At 41.7% G+C, this 25,041-nt stretch overlaps 1 protein-coding gene across 1 annotated transcript in view; it reads left to right on the forward strand.

Annotated features, from left to right (window-relative positions):
* Positions 1 to 1,206: 1,206 nt before the first annotated feature.
* The window catches only part of LOC138955515 (uncharacterized), a 26,799-nt gene continuing 2,964 nt past the window's right edge, over positions 1,207 to 25,041 (forward strand). The window contains exons 1-4 of the mRNA XM_070327102.1: positions 1,207 to 1,462; positions 2,120 to 2,164; positions 22,650 to 23,083; positions 24,042 to 24,289. Of these exons, the coding sequence (XP_070183203.1) occupies positions 1,222 to 1,462; positions 2,120 to 2,164; positions 22,650 to 23,083; positions 24,042 to 24,289 (968 nt within the window). The 5' untranslated portion in view covers positions 1,207 to 1,221. The remainder of the gene's footprint in view (positions 1,463 to 2,119; positions 2,165 to 22,649; positions 23,084 to 24,041; positions 24,290 to 25,041) is intronic.

Below are 25,041 nucleotides of genomic sequence, written 5' to 3' on the forward strand. Positions count from 1 at the left end.
TTTCATGGCTGACGAAGCACGTTCAGCAAACCAAATTATAAGACATACACGTAAGATATCAGGTACTCTTCTGTCATCTGCTCTTCATACTTCATTATTTTGCACGTAAAGCAAACCCTAAATATTACATAAACGAAAAGTAACAGCTGTTCCGAAGTTCGTCAGCCATGAAACTAATGACAACAAAGAAGGGAAGTAAGCCTTGAAGGGTTTACGGGAGTTGTCTGCCCCATTATCGAAAGCTACTTCCGGTTATAACCATCACAAAACAATTTAAAAAAAAAACGCTCGCGCTGGACCCGAGTACTCTTCAGAAATTCACACACACACACACACACGCACACACTCTCTCTCCCTCACTCCTTCTCTCTCTCCCTCTCTCTCTCTCTCTCTCACACACACACACACACACACACACACACACACACTACCACATCTCCATTCTAAAACACGTCACGTTCCAAATCAAAAGACGACATTCTATTTTCTTACGTCACTATTCTTGGTTTACGGTACCATTCGGCGGCTTTGCTACGAGTATATGGCATAGTCTTGGTTTGCCGAGACCTTGCACCGTTCTATCAGACTGCCTGGCTGGCTGTTGCACCGCGAATTCCTCCCACCGCCAAGTCGTTTTTTTGGTGGTTTATTTCGCATTTAGGTCCCAGGTAACATTATGAAGTTTTAATACGATCAATCGGACCTATTATCAAGTTAGTGTATCACTTTTGAACGAACTGCGCCCAGTAGTTTCCCAGCAATAAGCTGTTAAGTCGAGACACACACACAGACAGACAGACACACAATTAAAGTCTGCTGGACCCTTGACTAGCGTACTCGGGGATATATTGTGCGTTCTCACGATCATTGAGGTCTGCACTCTGTTAAAAACTTTGTTAATATCATTCTCTTCAAGACTCTCTGTCTAATAAGTCGAGCTAAAATGGGCTACGTTAAGCCTGTCTACATTTCCTTCTGTGATGTGACTATTGGATGACGTCATCGAACCTTCGTTGCCTAAGCTAACTTTGAATGCAAGCTCGCGCCATCTTGTTAGCGTAGGTTCCTAAAATAATGAAGTTTGGGCTGGTGAGGATTAGCTCTGTCTGTTCAAGACTCAAGGTCTCCGCGACCAAGACTTTCTCTTCCTAAATAAACGTAACAGCAATGACGTCAAAACGCGCTTTCATCATGTTTCTACGTCAACACAATTAGGTTAGCATGGCACGTCTCCATACACGAATTCTTTTGGTCCGAATCTTCTTTTTTCTTCTTGGTATAAGCCTATCGCTGAGTGTGGAGCAGGATGGTTGTCAAACATTCACAAGGATCCACCAAGTGTACCCAGACAGCTGTGATCTACCAGAGGCGCCAGTGAGGCACGGGAATGAACCACTGCCATCAAACGCAACAAAATTGAACAGATTTCTACATGCCTCTCAGGGTGGTATGAATATGACAGGTCTGTTTCAGACAATTATTCGTGCGGGGGGGGGGGGGGGGGGGGCTATTTCCATGCTTCTGAAGAAGTTAGCTATGTTTCGAGGCGGTTTTCGGCCACACATACAAAAAGTTTGATCCTATACAAGTCAAGACAAGATAGGTGAACAAAATTGCATGTTTTGGATACAACTTACAAGTATTTGATTGTGCTTTCCACTAACATGCAAAACCTTGTTTACTTTCAGCTGTTCTAATGTTTTTCTATTTTAATGCGGGAACCTTGCTTTTGTGAATGTGATGCCTGTGTTGTCTGTTCTACTATATTACTCTACCTCATGTAAAATTAATCTGTTCGCTGCATATGCCATATGATATGGTAGGGAATTGAGTAGCCTTTCTAGACATCCAAAAGGTTTTACAATAAACGGCCTTAGTACAAAGATCTGCACTCAAACGCATTTGCTTAGTTTTTTTATGACGACTGAGTAGCAAATGAATATATATGTGTGTGTCCCAGGTATTGGTATGTCTGTCTTCTGTCTATCTGGTCGGCGATCTGAGTTTATCAATGCGTGTGCTTGCTTAAATTAATTGTAGCCTTCTTAAAATTAATGTGTTCATTTGAGCATGTTATTATTAACCTGCAAAGAGATTTAATATGTTACCGCTGTTGCAGATCCCACGTCGTTTTTCCAAGTTAATTGCAGTTGGGGCATTAAAGGTAAGAACCGCAACTGCTGCTGCTTCTACTACGACTACTAAGTCTTCTACTGGGTATTAATCTTAGGGCGGGGATGTAGTTCAGTCGATAGCCAGCTTGCTTTCTGAACATTTCGTCGCTATCGGCGAGAGTTCGAACAGCAAAAGTCTCAGGACACTGAATTATACCAATTATTGCTGCTAATATTACTTCTACGCTGGCGTACATTTGCTAGTCATGTAAACATTTGAAAAACAAGTTACGAAGCCTTCAAGGCTCACGTATAAAATCCGACAAACAGTAACACACACTCACTCCGACACTCTCTCACACACATACACACACACACACACACACACACACACACACACACACACACACACACACACACACACACACATACACACAGTTAAAGCCCAACTCCGCCTTAAAAGAGGTTAACAGAACGATGACATCTTTCTCAAAAACAGCAATACTAACCTTATGAAACACACTCTTGATAGCATTTACCAACATTAAATGACGCAGATCACTCAAATGGCTATTGATGGGGACAAGAGTGATTGGACAGTATTTGTTACAGTGGCTGTGATTATATGACAAAAAGTATGGGCCTGAGAACTGAGCCTTGAGGGACCTCGAACTCGAGCTTCACAGGCTTGGGTGTTATGCCGTTTACTGTTACACTTACAGATAGGTTTCTGTCAGACAGGTGGGACAAAAACCAGCTAAGGGCCTTCCCTGTAAATCCGAAATCATGTTCAAGACGATGAACAAGAATGTCATGATATCCAGTATCAAAAGCCGACGATAGGTCGAGCAGGGTCAGTATGGGCACTGGTTTTCTGATCAGACAAAATCAGAAGGTTAATGTACACTAACGCAGTTTAGGTACTATGTATGACCAGCAGGCAGACTGCACCAAGGTGATCGAGAAGTTGTGCAAGTACAAATCGTTTAGGGAGTTTTGACACGGACAGAAAAGCCAGGTTTGAGACTGGCTGATAATGGACTCACCTGGGTAATGGGTGAGTCGTAGTATTAATCCGTGTCCGTCCGTGGACAAAAAACTTCACGTTGAGGTGATCTCGGATGTTTTCAAGCTAAACCTTTGAACCTTTGCACACGTTGAGGGTTTGATGATCTCACGAAGTGACCCGAGTTTGGTTGACCCTCGTCACAAGGGGTCATGTTCCATTCATAATAACTTAGCATTGACGTTATCTCAGGCGTTTTTGAAGCTACAGGTTTGAAACTTTGCACACTTCAAGGATTTAATAATCTGCCAATATGACCCTAGTTTGGTTTACCCCCGTCACAGTTTGAGGTCACAGTGGGGTCATGTTCGTAACAAACTTTACGTTGAGGCTTCTCAGTTTACAATTTCTCAGTTGATTTGAGAGCAAAAGCCTCCAAATTTCCCACAATTGCAGGTGTTGACAATCAGCAGACATGGTTTGTTTTTGTCAAATTTCACAGTCAAAACATGAAAATGTTTGATGGAAAAGATATTCACCACTGAAAATATCCACTGAGCTATCACGAAAATAAGTCTTAAGCTCATCAGGCTGTGCCTGTGGTGTCATTGTTTGATTTGGTCACATGATTTGGTCACAGCTCGATCAGTGTCTGGGGGGTATTTAAGTCTTGGTTAGAGAGTTGGTGATGACATCATGTACGTTATGATGTCACAGTGTCTGAAATCAGATCACGTTATGATGTCACAGTGTCTGAAATGAGGGCAGGAAAGTGTCACATATTTTGTCTTGGCCAGCACCAAATCAATTTGGTTAAGAAAATTGGTAATTATTATGGTTTTTGTAAAAATAAAAATAAATCTCTTGTTTCAAAATCTGGAGGCGTGTCATCTGACGGCTTACTAGTGCCAAAACCTACGGTTACCATTTTCTCGTGAAAATTATTAATTAACAGTGTTAATTACTAATTTTCATTTTTGCCTCGTTTTCGGTCACAGAAGTCGGACTTTAAGAGTCCGCACTGTGAGGCTTCAACGTCCGGCAAACATCACTCTCACACTATTTCTGAAATATCTGTTAATAGAAGGCTTTATCCTACATACGTGAGAGAGATACTCATGAGATAATAATCGTTCAAATCACACGTGTGTATATCATGTAAATGAGGTCATGTCAAGCAAGTCTGGCAGGGACCTGTTTTTTGCCACTACTAATGATGCCAAAGTCACCGAGACAAACGTCATTGTAGGAAAAAAAATGCCCTCGTTAATTCCCCTCGATTAATTGTTCGAACAAACACGTCGCGCCACACTTTCCAGAGTGACGTTTCTTTGCTTTGAGGTAATAGATTGCACGAGGCTTTAGAAGATATCGAGGTTCGAAATCAAGCGTCTTCAATGTGGCTGCCTGGACTGCGGGACGTTTTCAGTAAAATACACGTAAGTACAGTATGTAGGATAAACAGAATACTACATGGCTTGCTGTGTCGTACCAGATTTACACTCGTTGCTTTTTCAAATAGTGAACAGCTCGCTTTCGCTCGCAGTTCAATATTTAAAAAAACAACTCTTGTAAATCTGGTACGACACAGCAAGCCATGTAGTATTCTCTATTTATAGAGCAAGTTATCCGACGGGAAGATACAGTTTTCTGCAATAGCGCTTTCCTTAAACGTTGTTTTGGGTATCTTAAAAAAGAATAATCGACCCCGAAAACTTTCGAATCGAAGCTGTTCGTAGCAGACGGACTTTTGATCGGCTGTGGTCTCACACTTTCACAGATATCTTTCAATATGATTCCTTATTCGACAAGTTGTCGGGCAGACAGCCGTACCTCATATTTGTTTCCACTACCACACTCATAAATTTGCTTTGTAGTGTATTAGTGAAGGACAATCGATCCGAAAATGTTCGAACCGAGAGAGGAAAAATGGCGGCCGGCCGGACTCGTGCTAAAGATCCGACCACTAGCAGACCAGAATCAGGATCAGGATCGATACATTGCAGGAACCTTTTTAGGTTATCATCGCAACGGAAACGAGAGAGCGCAACTCCTCAAAATTTATTATCTTAATAAAAGGGTTTAATTTTTCCTAGCTTATTTTCTTCTTATAGGGAGGTCAGTTTGTGGGGCTAGGGGGGCGGTTGAAGAGCAGGTGGCATCCGAGTGACACTCCCAGCCTTCCCCCACGCGCAGATCCCCCAACCCCCTATCCCTAACCAAATTTAAGGCTGGAGTCCTGAGGCCATATTTCAAAGTGGTTAGGCAGTTTTAAAGGTTTGTTTTTATGTTAGTTCAGTGTTTTGTTTATCAGAAAAAACAAAATGAATAGAGCTTGTCGCGCAAAATGTTGAGATAGCGACTGAAGTTTGAGCATAGGTATGAGATTTATTCACGCAAACCCTACTGAAGAATTTGTGATATTGTATTGTGAATATGTTAACAAAAAAACAATCGGATGATCACAAACTGAAGAAGAGAAATAGGGAAGCAAAATAGAACATCAAACATAGTAATTTTACAGGTAAATTTGGAAAAAAAACCTTATGTATCCATTTTTGAAGCCCAATTTGAAGCATGGAACACAGTCAAACATAAATTAAAAGTGTTAAAGTGGTTACAGTGTTCAGGAATAGTGTTAAATAACAAGTTGAGTTATCCCTCTTCACAAATTTTAAAAGAAATACACCTCTTGTCGCGCAAAATTTTGAACTGTGATGCTTTTACTACCCCCACCCCCTACTCATTTTTCAGAAAAGAGTGCATATTATCTTCCAAATAGACGAGCAAGGTAGTCAGATGATCAAAACTTAAGAACAGAAATAGGGAAGCAAAATAGAACATGCAACATAGTGATTTAACTAGTGAATTCAGAAAAAAACCTTTTTTACTCATTTTATTAGCTGAATTTAAAGCTTGGAAGACAGAAATAAATAAATTAAAAGTGCGAAACTGGTTACAGTGTTCAGAAATAGTGTTAGATACCAAGTTGAGTTATCCCTCTTCATCACAGTTAAAAGAAACGCACCTCTTGTCGCGCAAAATCTTGAACTGTGATGCTTTTACTACCCCTACCCTCTACCCATTCTTCAAAAAAGAGTGCATATTATCTTCCAAATAGACAGGCAAGGTAATCAGATGATCAAAAACTTCAGAACAGAAATAGGGAAGCAAAAAAGAACACCCAACAGAGTGATTTAACTGGTGAATTCAGAAAAAACACACTTGTTTACTCATTTTATACGCTGAATTTAAAGCTTGGATGACAGAAAAAAATAAATTAAAAGTGCTAAAGTGGTGACAGTGTTCAGAAATAGTGTTAGATACCAAGTTTAGTTATCCCTCTTCATCACAGTTAAAAGAAACACACCTCTTGTCGCGCAAAACTTGAACTGTGATGCTTTTACTTCCCCACCCCCTACCCATTTTTCAGAAAAGAGTGCATATTATCTTCCAAATAGAAAAGCAAGGTAGTCAGATGATCAAAAACTTCAGAACAGAAATAGGGAAGCAAAATAGAACATCCAACATAGTAATTTAACTGTTGAATTCAGAAAAAAACCACTTTTTTACTCATTTTATTAGCTGAATTTAAAGCTTGGAAGACAGAAAAAAAATTAAAAGTGCTAATGTGGTTACAGTGTTCAGAAATAGTGTTAGATACCAAGTTCAGTTAACCCTCTTAGTAGTAAGGATCGCGCACGTCTCATCCCTCCGCAGCCCCCCAAAATCCGAAGCCGTATTTGATAGAAGGTTATAGGTTAAGGTGCCTGTGTTTAAGTAGTGGTAAAGAAGGATTGTGTTTAAACGATTTTTATTGAGCTCATATTTTGTCATGTTATTTCATGTGCCTGTACAGACAGGTTACTCGGTGTTATGTCACAGGATTACGCCCCCCCCCCCCCCCCTACTTTCTATTGGTGCTTAACGCACCTGATCCCCTCTTATTAAACTTCTCCTACTGCTGACCCTCTCTGGTGGTTTACCGGACCGCGTAACTATTACCGACATAAAAGAGAGGGTCTCCGCGAAGAGCAGGGATACCGTTTAATTGCATTACCCTGACACCTCTGGCAGTTCACCGAGCATGAAAGAGAGAGGGCTCCGCGAAGCGCAGAGAAACCCATTTAATTGTACTAGACAGCAGTGTACAGCGTCTAGATAAAACGGTGAACCTTCCTAACTAACCCACTGACTAAAGGTTTTTTTTTTTATATAATTTTTATTTTTTCTTGGTTGTTGCGGCGTTTTGTTTTGGGCACCTTTACACCCCAATAGTCAGCCAGAAAAGTATTAACATTTCACTGGACTGTCTAAAGAGTCGCATATAGGTGTTTACCCTCCCTCTGTGTTTTCACGGGCTTGGGACCGTTTTGACAGGGTATGTTAAAGCCACATTGGTTTTTTTGGGGATTAAACAACACGAGCATTATTTACAGAAGCAAAACATGGTTTAACAAATTTATTTACAAAAAAACGACAAAGTTGTTTGGCATTGGAATGTTAACAATATCACAGGCGGAGGTATCACAGTCAAACAAAGAAAGAGACCCATTAGATGGGTATCACAGTCAAAAAAGAAAGAGCAGGGTTGAGACCCCATCAGAGGCGATCATACGCTTGATGTAGAAAAACGAGAGTGACTTTCTGGTTTGGGAATAAGTGAACATAGACTTTCCGTCTGTCTTGAACCCAGTGTTTGTACCGCCACCACTTTCTTGCGTTAGAAGCACCTGTTGGTAAGACTCTTTTGTCAGTTTGTTTTGGTTTTTGTTTAAACCTTTTGAACTAAATTTGTTCCCACTGTCTCCCTCACAAAAGTAGGTTTTAGAGCACAAACCAATGAACACATTTCCTTGGTACTCGGTTTTAAAGAGACCGGGTGTTCGTTTATCGTACTGGACACGTGCTGTACAAGCCTGACAGAGAGTCGCGTCCCAGGGGGCGTTAGCTAACCGGGTGTTTTGGAATGTTGCCTCGTGTTGGTCACAGGCTTGTGCAGGAAACCATTGATTATACACTTTGTAAAACTGCTCTCGCAGTTCAGGACGAACCACCTCTTCTAATGTTGAAGCGCTAAGCGCCATGTATAGAGAATCTGTATCCATTTCCAAAAGCTGGTAGTCAGCTCTGGACACAACCTTATCTAGAAAATCAAAATGAAACTCCAACATGCGTAGTTTAGCGTACTGGCAAACAAAGTAACCAATCTGAGAGGGAAGAGACCAGTTGATTTATTTTGTTTTAGCCATCTCTACTTCAGTGACAGCCTCTGTTACTTCTGTTAGTTTTTGAAAACGACCGTTGTTGATCAGTTTTGAGGCCTCGTCAGACAAAACGTAATGAATATCACGATGGTTGCTCACGTTAGTTAAGGTTTTCCCAAAGGCTGAGTTACTGAGCAGCTTGAACGTTTCAATTCAGCTAAGATAGCTTTTGACGGGTCTTGGTCCCCTGCTCGTCTTGCGTTTGAAACGCTGTCACCAAACTGACGGAAACAGGATTTGGGTTGATACTCTACGATCAGCGTGATGTTTTCAACAACCAATCCGTGCTGCATGTACCAAAACAAGAGGGGTGTGGCTAGCAGAATTTGTTCACCGTGGTAACTCCCTACAAGTGTGCGGCGTGGTTGGGTTAAGAGCTTGTGTTTTTCAGCTAGTCTTTCATAAAATCCCCGATCTGCTCTCGGCTGACAGACTCATTTTTGAAATTAGGCTGCATTTTACTGAAATGGTCTTTTAGATGGTCAGGTACATGGATATCACACTCCACCAACCCGAACAAAGTTTTGTTTTGCATCGCGTCTAAGACAGTTTGATCTGTGATGGTAGAAGGATGCCGGAAGGGTTTGAGTGTCGGAAAACGATCTTGTAAAAAAGTCTGAATGGGGGTGCTATGTTTTTTGTCTGCGTGCCATTCACACTCCCATTTTTCGACGACAGTCACACCCACATCCTCACGCAAGTATTTTGTAATGTTGCTTGTATGTTCTCTGAGGTCAACTAGTGTTTTTCCGGTGACAGGGTTAGTCGATTTACCGGCGGTCACAGAACAACCATGTCCGTGGAACAAACACCCGTGGAACTGACAACAAATTTGATTTGATGCATCCCAACCATCAACTCTAATCTTTTTTCGACCAAGGGCCTTCTCTTTCCCATTAAACTTATGTTGGAGATGGCTCTGTTTTGATTCCATGACTCACTCCAACCATTCCCGAGCTAGCTGACCGTAGGGATCTGTTTTTTCCGCTTTAAAGGCGTTTTCTTTTCTACGAATGACAGGGTGCTCTGTGGGCATGTCTTGCATGAGTGCAGCTAAATACAGCGCATTTGCATCAAATCCCTGAACAGACTGAACCGGCTTGTCTTGATTACCACGAATGTGTGTCTTGTCTTTTTCGTGGTATCTGTGAAAGACAATAGACGGGCCCCCGACAATGTTCTTTCGCAAAAGTGCGTGAACGTCTTTTTGTTTTTCGTTAAAAAGTGAAAAGTATGTGTCTGAAGACATCGTATCAAACAGATACTTCAGTGTCACACCGGGGACAGAAATACCGTCTTTCAGCAAATCAACTCGCAGAGTAGCGTACATACTAATCTGAAGCTGCAAAGCAACCAGAAACGGACCTGTATCTAGGTTGTTGTACCACACCAAAAAGTCCTTCAAAGTCGTCATTTTGTTTTCAGTCCCCACACGCTGACAAAAAGCGTACTCTGTGTCAGAAATATTTGAGTTTTTGAGCTTACTGAAAAAAGCTGCATGGGGTGGGAGTTCTCTTTCGTCTAGTGTGCTCAGACTAGTGACGTATTCATAACAGAAAAAACCCTTTTGTTCTTCGACACCGAACGCCTTGAGGTACTTGGAATAACTAAAACCTGGTGCAAGAAAATTGTTGATGTCGAGAAACCGAAGTTTGTCTGTGGAAAGACACATATATTGGTTGTTACGTTTAACAACAAACTTGAAAGGAGGTCTTTTAGGGGCCTTCTTTTTTCCCTCTGTTTTGACTTCTTTGTCTTCTTCTTCTTCTTCTTCTTCTTCTTCTTCTTCTTCTTCTTCACCCACGGTATCAAAACCATCTGGTTCAAAAACAGGGTCTGTTTGACTTTCGTCTTTTGGAAGATCGTTATGGGCTGTTTTGTCTTTGACAAACTTTTCAATGAGAAAAGGTTTGATCATATTCAGATCGTAGCGAGAAGAATTGAAACCTACGACAGGCAGTTCTTGTAAATACTCATATAATTTCTGTCTGAGTCTTTCTACGGGGATGTTGAGGCTATCTGTCTCTTGTTGTTGTGTCTCTTCGATCTCAGTCAACTGGTCAAACACATGTTTAAATTCTTCACAAAGAAGAGCGTAGGAGGCTTCGGAGATACGTTCTAGGTAGTTAACCATGTTATCCACTAGTTCTTGAGGGTCACCTTTACTCACAAAACAGGTTGGTTCTGTGAAAGGGGGGACATTACTGCATACAGAAACAGAAAGAGGAATATGTTTTGCTGTGTACTGTGTACAGTTTGACTCAGCTGATTTTGTTTGCGGCAAGTTATCTGTTTCAAAAAACACCTCAAAGTCAAAAGTCGCTCTGTAGGGAAAAACAAAATCTGTAGCTACCTGAACACCGTGGCTTTGTAGTTGTTGAAAAATGTTTTGGGGTGGTGAGTAAACCCCGCCTTTGAACGTTTCTTTTGAGCCCTCACCCTGACAAGTCTGCTCCTGTCGATTCATTTGAGACAAAGACGACCAGAGTTTCCCGCATTTGGAACAAGCCAAAGCATGACCGAGTTTATCAATGTCTAAAATGTACATGAAATGGTCTTTGTAACGCAAGAGGCGCATAACGCCAGTATGTTTGTAAGCGCTACGACGCAGAGGAACGAGACAGACGGGTGTTTGGTTCTCATCAAACTCAAACACATCTATGTTCACATTAAATCGACTCAAGTTGAAACAAAGTGACCCCGGGAAAGTGGACAGGGGGAGAATGCCCGGCCCACTGTTTGAACAAGGTTTTTGTGGGTTTTTGCAAAGAATGAAGCGAGTTTCCTTTGTACAAAGCAAGACAGCGAAAGAGACACAGACCGTCAGTATAAGGAAAATGATGATTCTCGTCGTATTGGAGTTTGTGCAAGAACGGTGTGTTTGTGATGTAGTCAGGTAGACTATCACAGGCACAACCGATTGGAAAGTCAGACAAAGGCGTGACATAGAAACTGGAAGACATGATGGTATGAACAGAATACCGAGAGTTTGGGCGTTCGAGTCTAACTTGTTCCAGAATGTCACGGTCACTGATTTCACCGAGAAAAGAAAGAAAGTCCTGCTTTGAGTTGATCAGGCGCGGTCGTTGTAAGACAGAGTGATTATTGACTGAGGCATGAAAGAAAGACAATTCACCCGACTCTTTGTTTTTGAGAAGACTGAAAGGAGTGAGAAAAATTGATTTTGAAGCGCTTGTTTTGTTCATGGAACAGGTCAAGAAGCGATTCGTCCCAATCAGGGAAATCAGAACAAGGGTTCCAGAGAATGGTATAGGTTGACTGAAGCTTACCGGGGCGCTTATGAGTTTTAACAGAATTCCAATGCTTTTCGTACATTTGTCTTTCTTCACAAGGTAACTTTTTGATTTTTTCTTTTTCTAGACTTCGTTTGTTTAATCCCTTTTGGGGGGGAGGGGCATCCTGTGAAGGCAAGCTTTTTCTTTTCTGTCCGACTGTCGGCACTGGTGGTGGTGGTATACGACTCGCAACATCTTGGCAGTTTTTGTTTGAGTTTTTATGCCGAGTAAGGTCGTGTTTTCTGCAAAACGACTTGCCGCACATAGCACAGAGAAAATTTCTGGCTTTGTTATGGACGTCTTTGACATGAGCGTTGAGGTTTTTGGTCTGTGTAAAAACCTGTTCACAGTGCGGGCATTGGTTACGCTGTAATAAAAAAAGAACTATGTCTGAGCTACGGAAACAATAAAAACATCTTACATAAAAAATTAATTTAAAAAAATCTATGTCTGAAAAAAAAAAAAAAGTAACACTTTACCTTTATTTTTTTTTTTTTTACACGCTACATTTTTTTTTATTTTATTTTTCCAAATTTTTAAAAACAAAAAATTCGACTTACAAAATCTGTTGAGGCCGGTCGCGGTGTTGTGTTAGTGTCACTGCTGCCGCTGCTGCTGGTCGCCATAGTTTGTTCTCGTGGGTTTTTTCTGCCAGGTCTTTGTAAAGTCGAAGAGACATTCAAGACTTAGCCCCAGAAGAAGCTTATTTATACCCCTTTGACCGCATCACAGTCGTATCTAACTACGCGTTTCTATTTTTGGTGCTGACCAGCCAACATGTTCTAACATGATTGTAAGGTCTTGCGTCTCCGTGGTGCAATACTCAGGCGTGAGCAACCTCTAACCTAACATATATGCCTGATTGTGGTGCAAGCTGTGTGCCTTGTAACTGTACCAGCGGTGTTTAATGGGAGGAAGGGGAAGGTAGGCTGTTGTAAGGCGTTAAGTTTTAGGAACAGCTGGCACACCTAAACAAACAACCAACAAAAGTTTTAATTTTTTAAATTTTTTTTTTATTTGTCTGATACATTTTTATTTTTTTATTTTGACATTCATACATTTCTTGTGGTATTTTGCTTCAGTTGCTACCATATCACCAGGCGCAATCCAAAAGTGACAACATAGACAATTAAAACACCTTTTCCTATGTTGTGAAAAACAATGTGACAGCAGATAACTCTCTCTCTCTCTCTCTCTCTCTCTCTCTCTCTCTCTCTCTCTCTCTCTCTCTCTCTCTCTCTCTCTCTCTCTGGTACGCATGCGCGCACACATAAGCATTTGCAGACATATTCTGATAGTCATTTATGACTATAACGGTTTTGTTTAAGAAAATTCGCCGAATTTGTAAAAACAAAAAACAATAGAGAAATGTTAACATTCGAGCTTGTTTTGACACAAATGGCTTCCCATACTTTTTTTCCACAGACTGCGCAGATCTAGCAGTGCAGAAACACATAGAGTACATTTTTCAGACATTGAACACGTACGATTAGTGGTATATTCCAGAAGTAAGCTTACAAAGCAGATACATTATTCCCTGCCTGAATCTTTATGTCTGAATGGCCTTTTCTCTTTGAAAAAGTGCACGTGCTATCCTGCTATCGTACACAAGTTGCGATCAAAGCAACGACATGCATCCAAGGGCGGATCTGGGGGGGGGGGTGTTACACGGGTTACGTAACCCCACCCCCCACCCCCCCAAAAAAGAGGTAATTTATTGGCTCAGGATGCACCAGATAGCTCTATTTTGCTTCTTTGGATAAAAAAAATTTCCGGGGGAGCATGCCCCCGGACCCCCCTAGAGGCTTAGGCGCCTTCGGCGCCGTCAACTTGTATCTTCGCAGTCATTTTGTAACCCCCCCCCTCCAAAGTGAATTGATCCGCCCTTGTGCATCGATCACATCAGGATAAAGAATACATTCATTTAATAAGGACTTGTACATTCTTTTAATGTCATACATAATACATTTCTATAGTAAAACCCAGTAATATACTTACAGTCTTCAGACGAAGGCGTGCTCGTTAGCAATACACCAGTTAACAGTTTCGGCACTTACATGGTACAAAGAAGGAAAACTCACGTGATACCCAAAGCGATTCTGGTTGGACGAGAAATTTCGGTCGAGCAACCGCTGCATCGTCTGCTCAACGTGATGGTAACAATTGAACGGGACGGTGTGTTTTCCTCTACGTTATAACAAAAACCTCACGTTACATCCAAATTAGCGATGGCGTCAACATGCTGTGTTATTGGTTGCAGTAATGGGAGTAACCGACTTAAAAAATGGTGGTCGGAAGATTGCAAAATTCATTACGTGCCTCGACGGTCGTTAGTGTGCGGTTGCGAATCACCATTCAGGTGGGCATGTGTTATCGTCTGTGTGTCGTGTTTTGACAAACTTTTAGTGCGACTGATGTGAGCCGAATTTATTGGGGAAAGTTCAATGAATGCAAAAAGGTATGCCAAATAGTAGTTTGTCATGTTTCCTTTGCGTTGGGTTGTGGTGAAATATAATACACAGCGGTTATCTGTTTGCGAGTTGCCTGGAACACGGTTTTTTAATGACATCTCTCGATCTTCACATATTTTGTCATGTGAATAAGAACAGAACAAGTTCGTCAAACATATTTCTTATTTTATCTGCATTGAATGAATTTACAACGTCCTTCTTGTTAATTGTTTATTCATAAAGACCACTTGTACTGAAGAAAATGTTTCCCCCTTTCAACGGGTGGAGTAGTGCGCCGGAGTAGTGTCCCTTGCGTAGAAACGTGGGCGAATAACACGATCTGCGCATGCGGTGAAATCAACCGGAAAAGGAAAAAGACATAAACATGCCGAAAAACGATGTGCGCATCACCCGGAACTCGCAATAAGAGAAGTGCGCATGTGCGGGATCTAAAATGGCCGCGGAATTGTTAACTGGTGTATTCACAGGCCATGTTCACAGGCTGGCGCGATGGTAAACATCCGGTGACATGTCCGGTGCGTTTCTTTTTTGCACCCCCGGTGCAGTAGAACTGTTTTGAGATGTTCGACTTTTTTATATTTAGTCAAGTTTTGACTAAATATTTTAACATCGAGGGGGAATCGAAACGAGGGTCGTGGTGTATGTGCGTGTGTGTGTGTGTGTGTGTGTGTGTGTGTGTGTGTGTGTGTCTGTCTGTGTGTGTGTGTGTGTAGAGCGATTCAGACTAAACTACTGGACCGATCTTTATGAAATTTGACATGAGAGTTCCTGGGTATGAAATCCCCGAAAGTTTTTTTCATTTTTTTTATAAATGTCTTTGATGACGTCATATCCGGCTTTTCGTGAAAGTTGAGGCGGCAATGTCACGCCCTCATTTTTCAACCAAATTGGTTGAAATTTTGGTCAAGTAATCTTCGACAAAGCCCGGACTTCGGTATTGCATTTCAGCTTGGTGGCTTAAAAATTAATTAATGACTTTGGTAATTAAAAATCTGAAAATTGTAAAAAAAAAATAAAAATTTATAAAACGATCCAAATTTACGTTTATCTTATTCTCCATCATTTGCTGATTCCAAAAACATATAAATATGTTATATTCGGATTAAAAACAAGCTCTGAAAATTAAATATATAAAAATTATTATCAAAATTAAATTTTCGAAATCAATTTAAAAACACTTTCATCTTATTCCTTGTCGGTTCCTGATTCCAAAAACATATAGATATGATATGTTTGGATTAAAAACACGCTCAGAAAGTTAAAACAAAGAGAGGTACAGAAAAGCGTGCTATCCTTCTTAGCGCAACTACTACCCCGCTCTTCTTGTCAATTTCACTGCCTTTGCCATGAGCGGTGGACTGACGATGCTACGAGTATACGGTCTTGCTGAAAAATGGCATTGCGTTCAGTTTCATTCTGTGAGTTGGACAGCTACTTGACTAAATATTGTATTTTCGCCTTACGCGACTTGTTGATACTTAGTTTTGTATTTTTGAATGTTAAGGAATCGGTTAAATGGTTAAAGAAATCACTCTATGTTATGCAAAATAACACAATGTCGCTCACGCAGTTTGTTATGCCACTTTCTTAGCTTTTGTCATTGGCTTTGGCACAGCTGCTTTGAACGTCAATAAAGAACCCCTCTTTGATGTATTGCGTGTAATTACTGCTTAGTAGCCAAGTTGGTCATAATTCATGATACTTCAACCATTACAGATTCTTGTTGGCAATAAACGTCGAGATTCGCAAAATGTGTCCGGTCAATTATTTCAGCACGGTCACAGCAATGTTCGACACCGGTGGAGCAGTAAGTTCCTTACTATGGCCAATCATGTTAGTCAAAACTGAGCAACCAACTACTTTGACTGGCCACAACGGCCACCACAGCGCTCCCAAATAATGTTTCTGACGCTAATATTGAACTGTACTGTGGAACCCGTCTGCTGAACCACAGGGTTTGCTTTGCCTAAAATGTGCAGCATTAAATTCCTTATCGCCTAAGCTATACTAGGTAGCGTCAAATAAAACATGTTGGTGGTTAAACAATCAACGATTACGACTCAAATTAATTGTTGGATTGGGCAGCACATAACCTAAACAACTTCCGAGCAAAGCTACCCACAAGTTATCCGGTCCGCGACCGGTTGTCAAATTAAACAGAGACACACCTACTACAATATAAATAACAAAAATCTGACAAAAAAATACAATCTCACTACAAGGGGCATGATAACCAAAAACACGCCACAATCGAGAGCGTCTCTTGGTATCTGTAGTTGTCTCTTCTAAGACGTTAGTATCAACAGTCGTATCTTCAGCAGACAAGGCGTCGTCAGCCATAACTACTCTGAATGCTGCCCAGTGCTATCAGCTGAGATCCATGTGTTAAATGACGTTGGGTACCCAAACCAATGCACTAAATACTCTTTTTTTCCTCCCTTACCAAGTCGCTCTTTTAGTACTTTGTCAATACGATACATTTTTTTCTCTCCTACTTTTTGTAGTTCTTCTTTGTAAACACTACCTTGTAGTTCTTCTGCGTGATCGTCTTTCAGCTTATAGGTCACTGGAGTTGTTTTTAACGCACTGCTAACTGTAAATAATTCTTCTGTCCACGCAGGTAAATAACCTTTTTTAAAGAGTCGCCGTGTTTTACTTAGTCTGACACGATCACCAACCTGTAGCCTACCTTTGGATGTTTTTTGGGGGGGTTGTCCGTACAAAACTTGCCAACCTGTAGCCTACCTTTGGATGTTTTTTGGGGGGTTGTCCGTACAAAACTTGCCAACCTGTAGCCTACCTTTGGATGTTTTTTTGGGGGGGTTGTCCGTACAAAACTTGCCAACCTGTAGCCTACCTTTGGATGTTTTTTTGGGGGGGTTGTCCGTACAAAACTTGCCAACCTGTAGCCTACCTTTGGATGTTTTTTTGGGGGGGTTGTCCGTACAAAACTTGCCAACCTGTAGCCTACCTTTGGATGTTTTTTTGGGGGGGTTGTCCGTACAAAACTTGCCAACCTGTAGCCTACCTTTGGATGTTTTTTTGGGGGGGTTGTCCGTACAAAACTTGCCAACCTGTAGCCTACCTTTGGATGTTTTTTGGGGGGGTTGTCCGTACAAAACTTGCCACACTGTTTCTTCCTTAGTGGAGCAAACTTTAACAGGTGCTGTTTTTATACTTCTGTGAAACGAATGGTTATACGCATGTGCCAGGTGTTGTAATTCTTCTACATATCTTACACGATTAGTGTGTGTAAAAAAGCGCCACATTTTCTCTTTTAAGGTGCGATTAAACCGTTCCACAATAGCTGAAAAGGGGCGTTCAAAAACTCTGTTCCCTTGTCAGTTTGCAATTTAAAAGTTTGCGTCCTAAATCCACAATACTTTTAAAAGCTGACACCAGTGTCGCTCCTGTTTTGTTTTTCAGCGGGACAACCCACACATACTTTGAAAACACATCAATCACAATCAATAACAAGTCACGTAAGGCGAAAATACAACATTTAGTCAAGTAGCTGTCGAACTCACAGAATGAAACTGAACGCAATGCAACGCAGCAAGACAGTATACTCGTAGCATCGTCAGTCCACCGCTCATGGCAAAGGCAGTGAAATTAATAATAATATAATAATAATAAATGAGCATTTATATAGCGCAACATCATAACTTTACAATTATGCTCTTTGTGCTTGACACATTAAAAATTAAAACACAGTTATACAAGCATTTACATCTACATTCATAGTCAACAACGCTTAATTAAAAGCATACACTATCAAAGATACATTACAAAAGATTCTTCCACTAACTAAATAATAAAAACATGAATAAAATAGGTAGTGAAAAATCACTGAAACAACAAATAACACTAAAATTAAAAACACAGTTATACAAGCATTTACATCTACATTCATACTCAACAACGCTTAATTAAAAGCATACACCTTCAAACATACATTACAAAAGATTCTTCCACTAACTAAGTAATAAAAACATGAATAAAATAGGTGGTGAAAAATCACTAAAACAACAAATAACACTACATGTAGCCTACTGATGGACTGAGAAAACAAAATCAGGGGTTGTATTTCCTGAAGAGGTGCGTTTTAAGTGCTCGTTTGAATGCTTGGGGTGACTGAGAGTGGCAGATGTGAAAGGGGAGAGAATTCCATTGTGTGGGTGCGCAGAAAGTAAAAGTGCGTTGTCCGTATGTTTTGGTTTTGGTGTGTGGAATGGTAAGGATGCGACAGTCAGAAGAGGTACGGAGTTGTCTTGCTGGAGAATAGACGGTGAGGAGTTCAGAGAAGTAAGCAGGAGACGAACCAGAAAAGAAGTTAAAGCAGAGGGTAGACAGTTTGTAGTCAATGCGGGCTTGAATAGGTAACCAGTGCAGTGTGTGAAGAAGTGGTGTTGCGTGATCTCGTTTTCGTGCTTTGAGAATGAGGCGTGCTGCCGAGTTTTGGACTTTTTGTAGTTTATGCAGGAGGTACAGAGGACAGCCAGAGAGAAGAGAGTTGCAGTAGTCAAGTTTAGAAAGAACAAAGGCACAGACAAGAGTGTTAGTTGTTTGAGAGGAGAGTGTGTGGCGAATGGTGCTGATCTTACGAAGCTCAAAATAAGCTGCTCTACAGACTAAAGATATATGTTTGTTAAGGGTCATGTCAGATGAAAGGGTGAATCCAAGGTTTCTAGCTGATGGTGAGAAAAGAATGTCGGTGTTGCCTATTTGAACAGAAACAGGTTGGGGAGAGGGAAATGTAGTGTTCTTCTTTTTGCACAGTAAGCAGGGCCGGACTAGGCGAAGAGGAGGGGGGGGGTTGCCAGTGGTGGCCCAGGGGGATGTCCCCCCTGGCGGCAGGGGCGGATCAGTTCATTTTATGACTGGTTTTTTTCAAAAGTATATTGTGAAGATATGGGTGTGAAGGCGCGAAGCGCCGAGCCGACGGCGCGAAGCGCCTAGCTTGCTAGGGGGGTCCGGGGGCATGCCCCCCCGGAAAATTTTGAAAAAAAGGATGCAAAATGGTGCAATCTGGTGCATTCTGAGGATGATCATTACCAGTTTCAGGCAGCAGATTTTGTCACTGATTAATACCCCAAAAATTGAAACTCAATGTAAAATAAAGAAATGCATACCTCATTCAATATTTTTATTTTTTGGCTGGGGGGGGGGGGGGTCCGGAAACCCTAGAACCCCCCCCCCCCCCTCGTTGGGGGGGTCAGGGGGCGAAGCCCCCTGAAGCTGACGGGTAGGTCATATTCTGAGATAGGACAATGGTCGCTCCTTGCATGAAACGGCATAAAATAAGCAATAATAAAAAAAAATTAAATAAGTAAGGTACATGTTTAGGCTAGGGGGGAGGGGGGTTGCGCAACCCCCATAACCCCCCCGGTAGTCCGGCCCTGGTAAGACTTCAGTCTTATCATCATTCAGCTTAAGTTTGTTATCAACCATCCAAGATTTAACATCAGTGATGCATGTCTGTCTGTCAAAATACCCTGCATCGTTTGATCCATTTCCTTTAAGCTTTCAGAAGTCGCATCGGTTATAGGTGGGCTGCCTGTTGTAAAGCCTCCAACACACGCGGTTCTGCCAATATCATTTTTGACTCACATGCGAAGCAAAAGTGAGTCTATGTACTCACCCGAGTCGTCCGTCCGTCCGGACGTCCGGAAAACTTTAACGTTGGATATTTCTTGGACACTATTCAGTCTATCAGTACCAAATTTGGCAAGATGGTGTATGATGACAAGGCCCCAAAAAACATACATACCATCTTGACCTTGCTTCAAGGTCAAGGTCGCAGGGGCCATAAATGTTGCCTAAAAAACAGCTATTTTTCACATTTTCCCCATTTTCTCTGAAGTTTTTGAGATTCAATACCTCACCTATATATGATATATAGGGCAAAGTAAGCCCCATCTTTTGATACCAGTCTGGTTTACCTTGCTTCAAGGTCAAGGTCACAGGAGCTCTTCAAAGTTGGATTGTATACATATTTTGAAGTGACCTTGACCCTGAACTATGGAAGATAACTGTTTCAAACTTAAAAATTATGTGGGGCACATGTTATGCTTTCATCATGAGACACATTTGGTCACATATGATCAAGGTCAAGGTCACTTTGACCCTAATGAAATGTGACCAAAATAAGGTAGTGAACCACTGAAAGTGACCGTATCTCATGGTAGAAAGAGCCAATAAGCACCATTGTACTTCCTATGTCTTGAATTAACAGCTTTGTGTTGCATGACCTTGGATGACCTTGACCTTGGGTCAAGGTCACATGTATTTTGGTAGGAAAAATGTGTAAAGCAGTTCTTAGTGTATGATGTCATTGCTAGGTTTAGTTATTTGACCTTGACCCTGAAGGTCAAGGTCATGTCAAGGTCAAGCATGTGAATCGTATGGGCTTTGCCCTTCTTGTTTTACAGTGTTCTATTACATCAAAGCCCTAAAGCACCAAACAAACTACTAGCAAGTCCAAGAATAGGTTTAAGAAGCGCTGAGGCAAATCCTCCTTTTTGAAGAATTGCTTTTCGTTGTTTCAAAGGTGTTCTTTTTTTCGCCAAAATACGTAGGTTCTGCTTGTGTCGTGCTAACTGTTTCTTCTGGGCAGTCGTGACGCGTACATTACCTTTTAAAATGTTTAGTGAGCATTCACACAAAGTGTTGATCAAATCAGGGGACCCTGCTTTCAAAATAGCCTTAATTAAGGCAGATTTCGCCCCACACAACAGGCGCAGTAGTGGTAAATTCCTCTTTACTCGGGTAGACATACTTTATTTTTGGAGGTAGACCGTTTGAAAGTCTGGCGGAAAAAGTTTGGTGCGCAAACGATCCGGTGTTTCCTGTCGCAGGTCAAACAATAAATAACCATACGTGGTACAGAAGTCGCATCTTTAAATGCTTCCTGTACATACTTCAACTTCCCAGGATACATCTGTTTTGCCAAATGCGTAATTTGTGACGCATCTCGAGGGTTTTTAAAAACCACCAAGTAATGGCTGTTTAAACTAATTGTTCTTTGTTCTTTGTTTTTTCCAAACAGGTTTTGTACAATATATATTACACTAATATTTCTATGGTGAGAGCCTTTGGTAAATAGTTTTGTTACTCGTTCATCCGTCTCACTCATCAAATCATCGATAATAATCAGCCGTCTTTTATCCCCTGTCCACTGTTCCACGTTGGGAATACCCTCGGCAAATGTTACACCTTTAATCTGATTATAACCCGGTTGCCACTCGCCATAACACCAAACCACCTCGTCAGGAAGCGGCGTCATCACGTTAGACTTAAAACTCAAAAACTGAGATACAAAGTGAGATTTTCCGCTGCCGGTCGGACCGGCAATCACACACGTAAACGGATGTCGCCACCTTGCATCCATTTTTGACTCACATGCGAAGCAAAAGTGAGTCTATGTACTCACCCGAGTCGTCCGTCCGTCCGTCCGTCCGTCCGTCCGTCCCGGCGTCCGTCCGGAAAACTTTAACGTTGGATATTTCTTGGACACTATTAAGTCTATCAACACCTGATGTGGCCTGATGGTGTATGGTTACAAGATCTCAAAAAACATGTGCGGCAACTTGACCTCACTTCAAGTTCAAGGTCACTTGCAGCCACTTAAAAGTCATATACGACAAGAATGTATTGCATAATTGATAAAAGAACTTACCAGCGAACTTTCGTCAAGGAAGCGGCTGCTCGCCGCTAGAAATTCTGGGTGGTTGAGCACTTTGAAAACTTCCGGTTTACATTATGTTCCAAAAAAGGATATCCTACTATGCTAAATTACTACAATGAATTTTCAAACGGCTACCCTGGCTCCGTCCTCTCTGATCGGAAGGGGGTGTTTTTTTGAAAATGTTAGTGACTAGACTCAGCATTTTAGCTGTCAAATGTCAATTTCTGTGAGAAAATGTAGACGAGGACCTTTAACATGTCAATATATTTTATTGTTGAAAATAGAATGTGTCATTTCTTAGAATAAGTTTCGATATTTTAATTTCAAATTTCTGTTTGTCGCTGTTATTTTTAGGTTCAGGGGCGGATCAGTTCATTTTATGGGGGGGGGGGGGGTTCCAAAAGTATATTGTGAAGATATGGGTGTGAAGGCGCGAAGCGCATGCCCCCGGAAAATTTTGAAAAAAAGGATGCAAAATGGTGCAATCTGGTGCATTCTGAGGATGATCATTACCAGTTTCAGGCAGCAGATTTTGTCACTGATTAATACCCCAAAAATTGAAACTCAATGTAAAATAAAGAAATGCACCATAAAAAAAAAAAAATTGGCTGGGGGGGGGGGGGGGGTCCGGAAACCCCAGAACCCCCCCCTCATCCGCCCCTGAGGTTGATAAACAAAAAGGGTCCCGGCCTGACCGCTTATAATATTTAGCAGGTCACTTAGTCCTAGAATCAACCCTGATTGGTCAAATAGTCATATGGTGCGCTAAAATGATACTAATCTCACGTAATCGTTTAATAACCTGCAGGCTACGTACAGACGTACAACTGGGGACAAGGTGGACCTGTCTACACATCTACGGACGCAGCTCAAGTCGCATTGCTGCACGTGCCAGAGGACCACGTGATCATGGTCAGCCTCGTCAGCCAGGACTTATGCTTTAACTTGGTACAAGACTGCTTCGACTTTTTAGGGATTTTGAAGAAGACACAGTGCGACTCTGAATTTACTAGATTTCAGTCCACTTCTCTTTTTGAGAATAGCGTATATTTTGTTTATACACGTCATGGGACGAAGTACAGGACGGGGTTCAGGCTGTTGTACTCGTACCACCAAGCCCCGGAGTACCCCCGCAAGGAGGCTGGTGGAGACCTGTGGAACTGCACCGTGCCCTACTACTCCGCCTTCCAACAGCACTTTGCCTGCTCCTTTCGCACCTTCTGCAGCGACGGGCGAGACAAGGTAAGCCCATCAAGTTGACGGCTGCACACGTTTTACCAGGAATCGTTCTCAAGTCTTTCCTTGAACTTACAGAAAAATGCACTTGAAAAACAACAGTTTGTCACTTTTAGAAGGGGTAGATTCCAGCCTTGAGGACTATGCGATTAATAGTGTTCAGCAGATTTCGTCTCCAGGGGGGCCGGCCTTGAGCTTTGGAACTTTTAGCCATTTCAGCCATTTCCAGAGTGTCATTGCCAACAGACATGTCGCAAGTCTTGTCGACCTTGTCCAATATCAAGGTCACAGTAGGGTCAAGAGTAAATACCCTCCTATTTCGGTTTTTGTGGAAAAGGAAAGACGTCAATTAAAAAAGCCTTTGAAAAGGTTAAAAGATCCGTGTTGAAAAGTCCATATGAAAAAGGAGGCATTAAAAAAAAAGTGATACACATTCATAAAAGGGGGGGGGGGGGAACAGAGGGAAAAAAAAGGAGGGGGGGGGGAAACGTACACACGCATACGTTTCCCCCCCCCCTCCCCCCCCCTCCTTTTTTTTCCCCTCTGTCCCCCCCCCCCCCTTTTATGAATGTGTATCACTTTTAGTCTAGTTTGCCTGTGCCCATGACATCATCCAACCACTTCTCTCCCCTTTCATTCATTTCCGTTCCTAGAGTTCCTCCCCTTTTTTGCGTGTTTCCCCTCCATTTTCTTTCAAACCTTGTTCGTTCCGTGTTGCGTCTGCTTTTTGTTGTCTTTTGTGTTCTTGTTTTTCCTGATGAAGCTTCCATAAGCGAAAATTCGTACCGTCTTGTCCCGTTCTTGTATTGGTGAGTACAGTATTCCTTTGTTTTTTAACTTTATGTTATGCCAGACAATTTGTTTTTGAGTCTTGTACGGTATGTCGAAGTTGAGTCGTATGAGCATGGACTCTTTTTGTTCAAAAGGTGTGCTTTGTGCTTGAGTCAGCCAATGTATGCCACAGATAGACTGCCCCACGGAAGAGCTGTGTGGACCCAACATAAGGCGTCTGGGAGGTAACTGCTACCGATTCTTCCAACCGGACGCCACCATATCTTGGGACGCTGCCAACGAAACATGCAGAAACTATAAAGGACTCCTGGCCAGGCTCAGTTCCACCCAAGAACTTCATTTTTCCGGAGACTTTCTTTTGAAAACAAACAACGTTGTCTTCGCTGGTCTGAGTTTGGCTACTCCAAAGGAACCTGAAATGTACGTTGTTATGGTGGTTTTTTTTAGTGATACACAGGTTTTTGTCTGAGTTAAAATACTTGTATCAGAGGCCGATGTCATAGGCAAGCAACACAGCCGGTCAACGCAGTTTCATGAAACAGATTTGAATCGGACGTTATTGTGACCACTGCGAGTCCATGGAACTGGCTCCGGAGGATGATTTGAATTGACTCATCCCAGCAATCATTAGAGTCTTAGTACTTAGCATAATTAGACATTGTTTCCACTCGTAAAATGCACGCTTCGTCCTTTTCACAGTACGATTTTGTGACTCACCTGAGTACTCCGTGAGTCTTAGTACTGATAAGCAGTATCCGGCCGGCCGGCGATAGACAAAACATTTAACGTTGACGTTATCTCGGATGATTTTCAAGCTAGCGCTTGGAAACTTTGCACACTTCTAAGGTTTGATGATCTCCCTGCGTTTCCCTCATTTGAGGCCAAAAAAAAAAAATAGGTGTGGTTACGGTAACATAGCCAAAAAAATAAGGGGAGATAGGTAGGCAATCACTTTTTTTTTTTTTTTTTACTTTTTTTTCTAATGTGTACAAATTAAACCTACTTGACAGGGAAATAAGTGTGCGACACGGGCGCTTTCGCTTTCATTGCGTTTTTTGCACTCGTTTTTTTTTTTTTTTTTTTTTTTTTGACAAATGTAATAAAAAGTTATAGGATCGGCCCCTAAAAATAGGGTAGGTCGGGTTACCGTAACCACACCTATTTTTTTTTTA

The sequence above is a fragment of the Littorina saxatilis genome, unplaced genomic scaffold, assembly GCF_037325665.1.
Source record: "Littorina saxatilis isolate snail1 unplaced genomic scaffold, US_GU_Lsax_2.0 scaffold_365, whole genome shotgun sequence".
NCBI lineage: Eukaryota > Metazoa > Mollusca > Gastropoda > Littorinimorpha > Littorinidae > Littorina > Littorina saxatilis.